Source organism: Urocampus carinirostris, chromosome 15 (assembly GCF_059441175.1).
Source record: "Urocampus carinirostris isolate Australia breed hairy pipefish chromosome 15, RoL_Ucar_1.0, whole genome shotgun sequence".
Lineage (NCBI taxonomy): Eukaryota > Metazoa > Chordata > Actinopteri > Syngnathiformes > Syngnathidae > Urocampus > Urocampus carinirostris.
The window spans coordinates 20,666,219-20,679,053 of record NC_142363.1 but is presented as its reverse complement, the minus strand read 5'-3'; the positions used below and the strand labels follow the sequence as shown (position 1 = coordinate 20,679,053).

The 12,835-nt window shown below is 39.4% G+C and overlaps 1 protein-coding gene across 2 annotated transcripts in view; it reads left to right on the top strand.

Annotated features, from left to right (window-relative positions):
* asap2a (ArfGAP with SH3 domain, ankyrin repeat and PH domain 2a) overlaps positions 1 to 11,634 on the top strand; it is a 59,756-nt gene extending 48,122 nt beyond the window's left edge. Inside the window, exons 22-28 of one of the 2 annotated variants that reach the window (XM_088354250.1) lie at positions 1,627 to 1,849; positions 3,521 to 3,673; positions 4,587 to 4,683; positions 5,439 to 5,497; positions 5,685 to 5,764; positions 5,838 to 5,957; positions 10,505 to 11,634. In XM_088354250.1, the coding sequence (XP_088210376.1) occupies positions 1,627 to 1,849; positions 3,521 to 3,673; positions 4,587 to 4,683; positions 5,439 to 5,497; positions 5,685 to 5,764; positions 5,838 to 5,957; positions 10,505 to 10,579 (807 nt within the window). In that variant the 3' untranslated portion in view covers positions 10,580 to 11,634. The remainder of the gene's footprint in view (positions 1 to 1,626; positions 1,850 to 3,520; positions 3,674 to 4,586; positions 4,684 to 5,438; positions 5,498 to 5,684; positions 5,765 to 5,837; positions 5,958 to 10,504) is intronic. The other variant, XM_088354252.1, reaches the window with a different exon arrangement.
* The last annotated feature ends 1,201 nt before the right edge of the window (positions 11,635 to 12,835 follow it).

Genomic DNA, 12,835 nt, shown 5'->3' with positions numbered 1-12,835 from the left:
TGGTCTGGCATTACTTTGGTGCTGGTAAAGTAGGGGATTTGTACAAGGTCAAACAACTTTGAATATGGAAGGCTATCTCTGGATTTTGCAAGGCCCTGTGGAAACCGCTTGATCTGATCAAATTTTATCCTACAACAGGACAATGACCCAAAGAACACCTCCAAATTATGCAAGAACTAGGGAAGACTCAGGCAGCTGTTTTTCTGTCTGCAAGCGTAGTCACCAGATCTCATCCCCATTGAGCTTTTGCGGGAGCAGCTGGACTGTACTATACACAATAAGAGCTTATCAATCCGTTGGGAGGTGCTTCTATAAGTGTGAATTTTCTCTCGATTAAATCAATGAATTAACAGCTAGAATCCCACAGGTCAGCAATCTTGTGATTTCTTCAAATGCAGCTTTTTTTTGACGAAAACAAAGTTTGAAAGATATATTTTTTTTTTTAATACAAAAACGATATTTCTTACCTTCTCAATGTCTCAACTGTACTTTCTATTAGGGCTGCACGATTTTGGAAATAACCTAATAGTGATTTTTCAGACCTGTATTGCAATTTCAATGTGATTTAAGATTATACAATAAAAGTGCATGCCTGTGCTTGTTAGGTTTTTGGGGAGAACTTAAACATAGTGGCATGCAAAGTTACCTTGAGACGATGTCCTCAGAGACTGAGAGTATACGACTGTAACAAAATAACTATAGATCTACAAGTAAAAACAGAATGGCAGTTGAAAAAAATAGTCTTTCGTGTCATTATACAAAACGACAACGAACTTGGAGGGCTACTCCTTTCAGTGTAAGAAAGCGATTTAGAGAGCAGATGGCTAGCTACACGCTTGTAATGGGTAACCGTGACTTCTGTAAGGTTTTTGTGCTGATTAAAATACAAGAGTCGCAAATGTAGCGGTTTCCATGAGTGATAGCAGTTGTCTTGGTTAATGGATCTGGTGTTGGTGACTACCCACGTTTTGCAGTGGTGGTCTAAGCATTGTTAGCCTAGCTGTTAGCTTTCCCATCCGACGCTGCCTCAGTCAATGTGATCAAAGTCCAGGCAGCATGCTCTGGTGATCAGAATTTTTTTGTGCTTTTCTAAATTTCCTCAGATTCCGATTCAAATAATGAATTTATTTTCAATGTATCGAGGCACTAAAGCTATGAGCTGTGGCGTTGGTTTTGGTGGCCATTTGTCCAAGGGCTGTTTGATAGGCTGCTGTAAGCTGCCAGTATATCTAAGTCATGCACACACACAAGTCTTGCAAACTTTGCCCCGCCTTTATTGGTTGTTGCCATTCAGACCTGCTTCTGATTGGCTGCCGCTTTTAAACCCCTAAATGTGACAATTCTTGTAGTCAAACACTCCGTCACTCAAATAACAAACTTAAACTATGAATCATCGAGAAAACCGCAGTATTTTGCGGTTACACTATCGCACTACGTCACATCGCAATATCGATTTAGATTTCGGTTAATCGTGCAGCCCTACTTTTTTATTTATTATGAAACTCATTTGATGAATGGAAGTGACTTTTCATTGAATAGCTAAAATTACCCCAAATTGGTTGACCTCAACAGTACTGTACCTGTGTAGCATTGAATTAAGACATCTATCCTTTCTATCCGGCACAGCCAAGCCCTCACCGTAGAGATGAGCGACCGGTCAGCTGTTACACACCAGGAACCAACTCCCACTCGCATGGCCGCGACACCTCCGGCTTGGCCAAGGATAAACGCTACTTTCTGCCAAACTTGGTCAACAACGAGACCTACGGCACCATCCTCAATAACAACTCCCCTCAGCCTGGTTTGCCTCCCACCACATCTGCGCCACCACTACCTCCGAGGAACCTGGGTACAATTTTTTCCCTCATTGTTTGTTAAAACAAGAATTTAGGATATTATTTTTACAAATTATTTTTTATAATACACACAGTCCAAGTGAAACACATAATCTTAATTGAAATTGAAATTTCCACATAGCATTTAATGGTAAAGTTTCCAGAGAAAAGCAATAACTTTTGTTTTTTACATTTGCATATTGGCTATCAAAATAAAATTGGAATTTTTACCTTATTTTACCCACTGCCGCCATTTCCTGGCTCGTCATCATTGCAGCTTCTGCCAAGCCACTTAGGTTGCTAGTGCTAGCACATGCATTTTGAATAAACTTCTTTTTTTCATCTTTTCTTGGGTGTGGGTTGGCATTTGGACTACTTAAAACAGGCCTTTTCTTTCTTTCACCATTTTCATGCTACACAAACAAATAAAAACGAAAAAAAAACACGTAGAAGAGCATGATGTTACTCTCCACAAGTTTGATAAAAGTGTCTAGTGTGGTGGATAAAAAAAACTATAAGGGTTCTTTCAGCTTTATTGGGCATCATTAACAAACGCACTCTGCCTTTAAGAATTTTAGTAGTTATAAAATATTTTTACTTTTGTTAAATCTCATCTCATCTCATTAGCTACACCGCTTATCCTCAGTAGGGTCGCGGGGTTAACTTCAAATTAAGCTTTACAGGGTGCTAAACTGCAAATATCTCACACCTCATTGGCATAAAGTTGAACTTAGTCATGTGAAAACATTTTATCTTATTAAAACTTCTATTTCTCGCAAAACTACGGTATATAAATAGGCAGAATTATCCATGTCGGCAGATGGAAAAATATTTTGGCTCACATTCAAACCAAAGTTTTTTTGTCCGGGCAGAAAATTATTCAATAAAATATTTGGAATCTTTTATATAAAATGTATATAATCCAAGTTTTTTTTTTGTTTTTTTAATTTAGATTTGATTGAGTTTTCAACAATTTTCCATACAAAAATAAAAAAATCACACCCCAGACAGACTAGAAATAGACAGGCAAAAGAGCAGTTCAATAGTATATATGGAAAACGATCTTGCTTTACTTTAGAAACAATTTAAAAATAAGAGAAATTGACTTAAAATGACCCACTTACAAAAAGCTAAGCATTGATTTTACAGTGGTACAGTTAAAGCACATTTTGATCCTTGGCTTTAACTTTCACAGGACTATTACATTTTTGAGAAGGCATACAAAAACAGAAATAAACAACTGTAGTAGTGTAATCACCATTTTAATAAAATTGAAAACGGCAGAAAACAGTCTGTAATCAATGCCAGTTTTATGTCTGAATAACACACAATACCTTTGCTGACGAAAATGCCCAAAAGCTGATTGACTGTAAAGCTTTTGGATGTTAAAAACGACTGACATCATGTCTGCATATTTTGCAGACAGCCGATGTCATTTTGTATGTTCTAAAAAGCACAGCATAACTCCACTGGCCAACCGCACTTTGATACGAGCATGGCAGGCCCTCTTTAATAACGTTAGTGGTCTTCTGGAGCTCCGCCAAGGATCTGAGCACCTCATCTCCCAGCCACACCATTTCTCGCCTTCCCTCTCCCCCTATTAACGTCCCTCTCAATCTCACTCACATGTAATCCGATTTTCTTATCCTCCTTTTTACGAGACTTCTCTTCTTACTCACTCTCAGTCCAGTTAGTTGGCCTTGGCGGGACAAGTCAGACCCCCTCGTCTAGTGGCTGGAAAACGGCTTCCTTAGACCTGGTGGGGCGGCAGCGTTCGTCCTCTGATCCCCCAAACATGCACCCACCTGCACCCCCTATAAGGGTCACTTCTACTGCAGGTAGGCATGCTTTACAAATGTTAGTTTCTAAACTAGTATAAATATATATATACGTATATATATTTTATAGTATAAGTTAAGTCAAGTCAAGTCATGATTATTTGTATAGCCTTTAATCACAAAGAGTCTCAAAGGGCTGCACAGACCACAGATTATTGCAAACCACAGACTATTATTACACCATCCCCTGATCTAAAACCTACATGATGGCAAGGAAAAACTCAAAAACCTTAACATGAGGAAAAACCTTGAGAAAGAGCTGCACATGAGGTAATACCCTCTTCCAGGAAGACCAGGCTGCAATGGATGTTGCAATAACGAATAATAAACAGATATTGTCAACATAAAATATAGGTTATTCATGTGGTATAGAATAGAAGTGTGTTTTAAGCTTAGATTTAAACATTTCCACTGAGGTTGCAGATCGAATCTCAGGGGGAAGAGCATTCCACAGCACTGGGACCCGGATGGAGAATGTCCTCGAGCCTGTGTATCTCTTCTTGGCTCTTGGGATCACTAGTAGACCGGCATTTTCAAGTCAAGTCAAGTCATTTTTATTTGTATAGCCCTTAATCACAAATAGTCTCTAAGGGCTTTTCAGAGCTCTGGGTGATATTTGTCAATGTTCAGAGCAGTTTTTGAGAACAAGTCACGGCATTTAGATGGACCAATAACCAACATTTTGGTCTTTTTAGAGTTAAGGCGCAAGCAGTTGAGGGACATCCATTCTTTTAGTGAGGAAGGCCTCCAAATTTCCAGTTTATTGTGGCAGATTCATCCATCGGAAGATATAGTTGAGTGTCATCTGCTTAGCAAAGGAAACTGATATTATACTTGCGAATAATATCAATTTACTAGGGCTTGGGTGAGCAAATGTGACATGATGAAAGTACTTTATTTCCATGTGCCACAGGTTTGGGTCCTTCTTCTGCAGGAAAGTCTGACACGCTGAGTTTACACTCCAAATCTGCTCAAGGATCTCGAATCAGTCAACAAATGTCATCAGCAGGGTGAGCATGAGCTTTCTTAGTGTTTGCTATTATTCCCACTTATAATCATGTGATAGCTTTTGAAGAAAAAGGTCATTTCAAATGGCAAAACGACAGTATGACGGGAATCCAGGAACCGAATTTTAATGTAAATATAATATAAAAGTTCTTGAATTTGGGGTGAAGTGCTTGTAAATGCTTGGAATTGTCGCTGTGTTTTTTTACAAGTCTGCTAAAAAATGACTCCGACACTGCTGCTAAAGTAATTCACTTCACACTTCTTACCACTTGCTTACTGTTGTAACCTTAAATTGTTATTCCATGCCTTTGTTGTTCTCTCATTTTGATCGGTGTGTTTTCTGATTTTTATTTGATCTTTGTCTGTTATGCCTTTAGTTATTTTGTGGAAAAATTGTAGTACCATGATTTAGACAGACACAATATAATGTCATTTAACAGTGGAACAATTCAGATGGCATTATTTCAAAATGATTGTATTTTTGTATAGGTTGCTCTCTAATTTTGATCTCTAGTGTATATTTGTGGCTGAGCAATATAAATGATTCGCACCAGAATCCAACCGGTCCTGGAAAAATTGGAAAATCGGCTTTGAAAGTCCTTAAAAAAGTGCTTAAATTTGACCATGAAAAAGGTGTACGGACCTTATGTCTCGTATTACGGGTGTGTCTTCTCTGTGCTTTTCCACATGACCTTTAGTCTGCAGCCTTTCACTTCCTGTTTTGCATTCCATCACTTGTTTTCATTCTGTTTTCCAGCAATGATAAAATCTTCAACCGAGTGCCAGTAAATCGAACGGCGTCTATCGAGCGACAGAGTGAGTGAACTGATAAAATGACTAAATAAAAAACAGCCCCTCAAGTACACACGGACACTTGATAATTATGCTATCGGATTAGAGAGCGGCATGTCGGTTGTTTCTCTTAACAGCAACTGATAGTTTGTGCTGTTGAAGCGTGCGAACCTTGTTGTCTTTGTGATGTCATTTCCTCTTCCTGCTTCAGCTAAGGAAGTGCCAGGATGCCCTCAAAACTCCAAAGGTCACGCTCTTCATTCAGCCCACCACTCCAGGAAGGGTTACACTGTGAGTTCCAAAGTCATCACTGTCTTGTTTTCCACATCAAAGTCCGACCAGGTTGTATTCTATCACCTTTCAGAAGCACCGGCCGAAGCGAGTGAAGGCTCTCTATAACTGTGTGGCAGACAACCCAGACGAACTGACCTTTACGGAGGGGGAGATCATTGTGGTGGATGGGGAGGAGGACCAGGAGTGGTGGGTCGGTATCTCAATGTGTGTGTGTGTGTATACATGTCCTCTTACACTCGTGATAAGTTTAAACTTTAAGAGACACTCGAAATAGGAGAGAGAAAATCAATGGAATTTAAACAGTTGCAATCCTGTCCACCAAAGTGAACTGCACTTGTTATTCATGCATTATCCCCAATCCCATATTGCTGCAAGGGGCGTCCACCAGAAGGCGCTTTTGTCACAAGGTGTGAAATGAAATGCACGGTTGTGGCTACGATCCATTTTCCCTTATCAACTATTGCTGAGAACAGGGCCTTGAGAGTGCATTTTTTGTTTTTTTTTGGTCCATTGTGGACTGCCTAAAATGAACTGCACTCTTTTGACCGCAATACATTATCCCCAGTTGACTCTTGCTTAGTACAAGTGCAGCTAGAGCAAATCTGTGTCATGCGTGTTAGTTCTCTATAAAATGCTTTCCACCTAAAACGAACAGCACCCGGTCAATTCCTGCTGCAAGCGGGGGCCTGCAGAGCACATGTTAAAAATGGTGGGGGGGTTACAAAACGACAAGAACAAAAACCCAGCAACTAGCTGGGAATGCACAAAAATGGAGCCCATCTTTCGATTCATCAGAGAAATAATAACTAACATCTTCACATTCGATCTTTTTTAATAATCCTAAAGGGAATTAGCTGCAAATGCATAAAAACAGAACAATAATAAAAAGCATCACGACATAAGACATTTTAAATAAAGGTTAATTTTTTTTTATAAAAAACAAAAATGCAAAAAAAACAAAACACTTTTGAAGTCACTATACAACAATAATAATTTATGTACGTTACATTTTTTTGATAATGCAGTCTCGGTACTCAGACTGGACAATAAACCGAAATCTTATCGTAATGCGATTGCATAATCGTACGTCACCTCGTTTTTTTTCAAGTATTTATAGATCTGAAAAACTAAACATGAGTATTTTAGTAGTTTATCCATTTTCTGGTGGCACGGCAGCTGGGTGGTTAGCACACAGCCCCACGGTGCAGAAGTTATGAGTTTGCAGCCTCCCCTATGTGAAGTTTGCATGTTCTCCCCATGCCTGTGTGGGTTTCCCCCGTTTTCCTCCCTAAGACATGTAAGGCAGGTAAATTGGCCGGTCCAAATTTTCTCTACGTGTGAATGAGCGAGTAAGTTGTCTGTCTCTGTGTGCCCTGTGACTGTCGGGCAACCGGTTCAGGGTTTCCCCTGCCCACTGCCCGAAGATAGCAGGGATGGGCTCCAGCACCCGCGGGACCCTACTGTGGATAAGCCGATAATGGATGGATGGCTAATGTGGACAGACTAATTAATCTACATCTACAGTCTTGGAGTCAAGGTTCCCCTTTGTTGAAATACAGTAATCATCACAAAACGTACCCTCAAGACGATCCCTGGTCCCATTTCCACGGTAACCATGGCAGCACCGGCAAAAAGCCATGAGCTCATCTCACACAGGCACACAAAAAATCCCCTTCCTCACCCCCCCTCTCTTTTGTCCCCTCGTTCTTGATTCCTCTGTGGAGCCCCTTGTGTGAAAATGAACCAGCTGCAGCCTCTGCATTTTGTTGTCCTCTCTGTCTCTCTTTGAGTGTCTTAACTTCCTTTCCGAGCTTTTAACATCGTTTACACTGCTCTCCTTTCCCGGTCCGTGCACCAACCTGTTTTAGCTTTGTCATTTTCAGGTGTAGAAATGACAAAATGGAGATTGACAGCTAAGGTAATGAGCCGCTCACTGCTTAGTCAAGTAGCCGCCTTGTGACCTGTGAAATAAAGGCTCTCCTTGTCGGCCACGGAACAAACGCTGTATTTTCCATACAAAAGTCACTTCAGAGTTCAAGTATAGTTAAGGTTTCCACATTTCTTTTACAAAGATCGTGAACGGTAGAGTTCCGGGTTGCGTTCAAAATACCCCTGTTCCTTGGTGCATTCGTATGGACTTGCGGTTTGATAACCCGAGCATCTCACTTTAGTACATTTTTCCTTTTTAGTTTAAAATGGATCATCTGAAAAGGTGCTGAGTGGAGTTCTTCGGAGCTCTAACGTTGGAAATTCCTCACCAAAAACATCAAAGTGGTGGTTTGCTCCAACATCAAACATCTGGAAAACAGACACCGGAGTTTTTGGAGAATAATTTAAAGTTCTGGCTGCGTGTCTGGTCTTTGAACGCACCGGTCTTTGAATCCTAGCGGGTGCTTTCCTCGGAGATGAGAGGTTTTCATTCAGGGTATGACAACGAACTGATAAAATCGATTATCGAAAGCGTTGGCAACTGATTTTGTCATCGATTGGTTGTGTCGCGCGATTTATGTGGCAATCAACAAGTTCATTTAATGTAAATAAGAGAATACATTGAATTTCCTCTAGATTCAGCAACAAACTTGTAGTAGAATCATCGTCCAGTTGAGGGCGCTCTGAGACCATATTTTGATGCACGTGGCCATCTTGATCCAAATCTAAATATATTTTTATAGCAGTTTTCAGACACCGAAAAGCAATTCATCTAAAAACATTCTATGTAAAATAAGATGACAAATAGGAAGACATGAGACAAAGTACTCACTTTTTCCTTCAATGTTGCCTATCTTTTCTTTCTTTATTTGCACTTTATGCAAAAATATTTTGCATATATCAAGTTTTTAGCATTTGTTTGTACAGATGCTGGCCTACTAACGAACCTACCTACCTACGAACGATCATTCGAAGTAGAATTTGTTCGTAAGTTGCTTCAGTGATATATTTTGTATGTTTAAGGCTTGTATAAGTAACCTGTATTGTTTTGTACTAAAAAAAAAAAAATCATAAAATAATATGCTCTATAAAAATAAAGTTAAGTTTAACTTACTTTTGTAAGATGAGCTTTTAGAGTTACTCGACCTCCTCCTCCGTGGTAGAAAGTGGCCGGAAAAAGAAAAAAAAATTCTCAACCGCATCAAGCTTTCTTATTCCACTTTCATTTTTAAAATTAATGGCTTGCCTCTTCTTTACACTTCACACCAACCATATTAAATGGGTGCACGAGATATTAAACAATAAAAATGTCAAAGTTCTTAGCACACTGGGGATACAGTTTAGGATGTTCACACACGAACTAGGAAGAGGAAGCCGGATTTCTTCTTCTGGGTGAATGTTGGGTGACCTCTCACAACGCCACATGCCGTTAGTGGCGGAAAGAAGTACTACAGTAATGTCCTGTACTCTGAAATAGGTGCGCAATACAAAATCTAATTTACAGTAATGTCCGACATCCCGAAAAAAAATGTCAGTATCTACCGTTTTTGGTTACTCGAATGTTTGTAAGTAGGGGCAGCGTCTGTATGTATTTTTTGCTTTAGGCTATTTGACATGGATTTCTTTTATATTTTTATATATTATGAATGGACTGAGGAGGAAACCGAAAATGTGTTTTTTTAAAATCCGACAAATTAAAAGAATAATCAACCGATTCATCGATTATTAAAATAATCGTTAGTTGCGGCCCTAGTTTTCACAAAACAAGGCATCCTACTTTTGTTGGTGAGAACAGTCTCCACCAAATAACTTTGGCTTTGTAAGGAAATGCATCAAAGCAAATATATAATAGTGTTCATTATTTTATTTTATTGTGAAAGGGATTCAAATTACTAGAATTTTGGGGAATTTCAACTTCAATCCTGCATCAGAATGTGGCCAAAGATATACTCCTAATTGGTTGTTGTGCCTTTTGGTGGTAATTGTACTTTATTTGAATGTCTGGTAAATCATTTTGTTAAATATTTACCAACCTTCAAAATAAAGTTGGCCTGATTAAGAAGCAGGGATTTTCTCAATCATTCGAAGCTGTCCTTTCCAAAACTAAATTTTGAAACTTCTGACTTTTGTGCGGAAAAATACGGCATCAGACATGTTTTTACCCCAACCCCTTCTAGAAAGTCCAATTTTGTAGTGTAGTATTGTGTTTGTGCTTTAGAAGCTGAATCCTTCTGTCTTCAATTCACAAAACTGACTTAAGGGAAGCCATAACTGAGGTGGGGAGAATATTCAACTGTAGTAAAGATCTCAATAAAGACGGACATGCTAAAAAAATACATTTGTCCGATTTTTTGAGGGAATGAGTTAATAAAATTTTGATTTTGCAGTTGAACTCGATTTTGAAGATGTACACGTACTATTATAAACACAGTGTCTCACAATTTACACATGAGTAATGTCAATTAGTAGAATTATGGGTTGTTGCAAATGATAAAGGATTCCAAGGGTGGGCAAACTTTAGCCCGGGGGCCACATACAGTAAATAGGTATTTAAACACCCTGCTATTTTGCTATTTATCCCACTTAGAAATCATGGAGGGGTGTGAAATTTTCATTGTAGGTGCATGTCCACTGCGAGAGAGATAAACTAAAAAGAAAAATCCAGAAATCACAACGAATGATTTTTTTAACAATTTATCTCGGCATAAATAATCGGCCCGTGGAATGAATAGAAATGCCGATACCGATATCCGTCGGGCCGATAATTGGTCGAGTTTTGCATTAATTTTCCGGTGTCTTATTTTCCAGCTGGGCCACATCGAAGGAGATCCCAAGAGACGAGGAGCCTTCCCGGTCACCTTTGTGAACTTCATGGTGGACTGAAATGTCACGAGCCACTGCGGGATTTCAGAGTCGTTGAGTCTTCCCTCATTTTCGACGACCGTGATGACTTTCGACACATTTTTGGAGTTGTTTTTACTCTTTGGGACCTAGATTGAAATATTTGTAGTGAACGCCGTCTCGAGATGAATGCACTTTCCAGTCACTTCCTCCGGAATGTTATTAATGAAACCCCATTTAAGCGATAAAAGGAGGACCTTTTTGAGGGCAGGGAGGGGGGAGGGACTGCCATTATGAAATGCTCACTCTGCTTTACTATGAGCAGTAATAATCCCTCCCGTATTTAATTATGTAGAATAATGGCTTTAAATACATTTAGTTTTTGTAAACAGCTAGCATGTCTGTTGATATCCCAATGTGGAAGTTGAACCAAAATGATTTATAACCTCTTTTTGTTCTTTCTCTTCCTCTCTGTGTTGCTTTATTACTCTTTTTTTCTTCTCTCTCTGTCTCTTCTGTTCTCTCTTACTTTGTGTTTCTCTCCTCTACCTTTCTCTGTGTATCTTGCTTTCTCCTCTTTCCCCCTCTCTTTCTCTCCTTCTTTTTACCCTGACTGTCCTTCTTTCCCTCTCTGGCTTTTTCTTCCTCTTTCTTTCTATTTAGTGTACTAGTTCGGCCCCCGGGAGTTTCCTTTTGTACCATGTGGCCCCCAAGCTCAAATGAGTTTGACATTCCTGGCCTATGATTTAATAATAGATGCAATAACACAAATGGTCAAATGTGCAGTATTGTGTTTTAGCATCAATTAATTGTCCAATACAGTAAAATTATATACATATTCAGGGTTGCATGTATGCTTCATTAAAAATGACTCCTTTGTTCCCGTTCCATACCATGCTAAGAGTTATCAAGTCTTTATTTTTTTCTATACTTACCAACGTCTGTGTTTTTTTTTCTTAAAGGGACAGTGTGTATCATTTAGCGCCACTTGTGACAAAAAAACCCCGAACAATTTAAATCAAAAGCAAAAATACATGGACTTATCATATACACATGTATTTTTAAAGATAATTTTAAGTCCAGAGATGAGCATTTATTTAACACAGGGGTCGGGAACCTATGGCTCGCGAGCCATATATGGCTCTTTCTATGAGTATCTGTGGCTCAGAGACCAATTTGATTGCATGCAAAATTTCTCCATCTTGTTCAAAACCGGGATTGTCTATCCTATTCAGGTACACGTAAAGCCAAACCAAAGCTAAATGCGAAAGAAACACTTCGCAGTATATATAGGGCACGTTTTTCACTACAATTTACAGTCAAGTATATTGGTGCATTTTGGTCACTTTGAGTCTCCGTAGTTTTAAAATACATTTACTGATGCGCCTGAATGTCACGACCAGAACGAAATCAGGACCCAAATGCGTAGAAAGAGGAAGCACAGCGCCCGCGATCTGGTGCTCGCTATCCGGATACGGAAGTGGATCTTCAAGAGCGGGAGATGGCGGTGTCAAGGACGGAATAAAAGGTCGATAGCCGGGACAGGAGAGCAAAAACGTGGTCGGGATCAAAAAACGAGTCGTAAGCCGGGACGGGAGAGCAAACTTGGTCGGAATCAAAAACAGGTCGCAGCCAGAGACAAATGGGGAGATCAGGAACGAACTAGTGGGGAAACGGGTGCAAAAACAGGACAGGTGGGTTTCAGGGTCAAAAAGCTTGCCTTGTAACAACAGAGGTTCGCTGACGGACTGACAACCGGAGAGTGACATGACTGGGCTTAAAAAAGGACAGGGAACCAATCAGGTAGCCAGCAGTGGCTGGAGCACAGGTGATCCAAATCAGTCATCATGACACTGAACCCCTCATCATTGATATTAGTAATGCCTTTTGTCTCTTTCCTTGTGCTTTTTAGCACTCTTTTTCGGTTGCAATTCACCATACAGTGACGGTTAGTGTTCAAGTAATACACACTGTCCCTTTATGACAAACCAAATTGAGTTCCTGCAAGTTTAGATTAGAATTGAACATAAACAATACGTTTTATATCGGAAAATTATACTTTCAAAATGTTAATTGATAGGTATATTGGAAAAATTTGTTAATTCAAGGACCTGATCTCGTTTTATTATATTCTGTTGGCCACGGAGAAATAATCAGTGTTACGAGTTAAAACAACACAGGTTTAGCAGTTTTCAAGTTAAAATATGAGTCAAAATAATAACACAGCTTTACATTTGCCACTTTTGGTGTCATGTGCCCATTAAAGATGCACATTCCACAAAAAAACACATATTACGA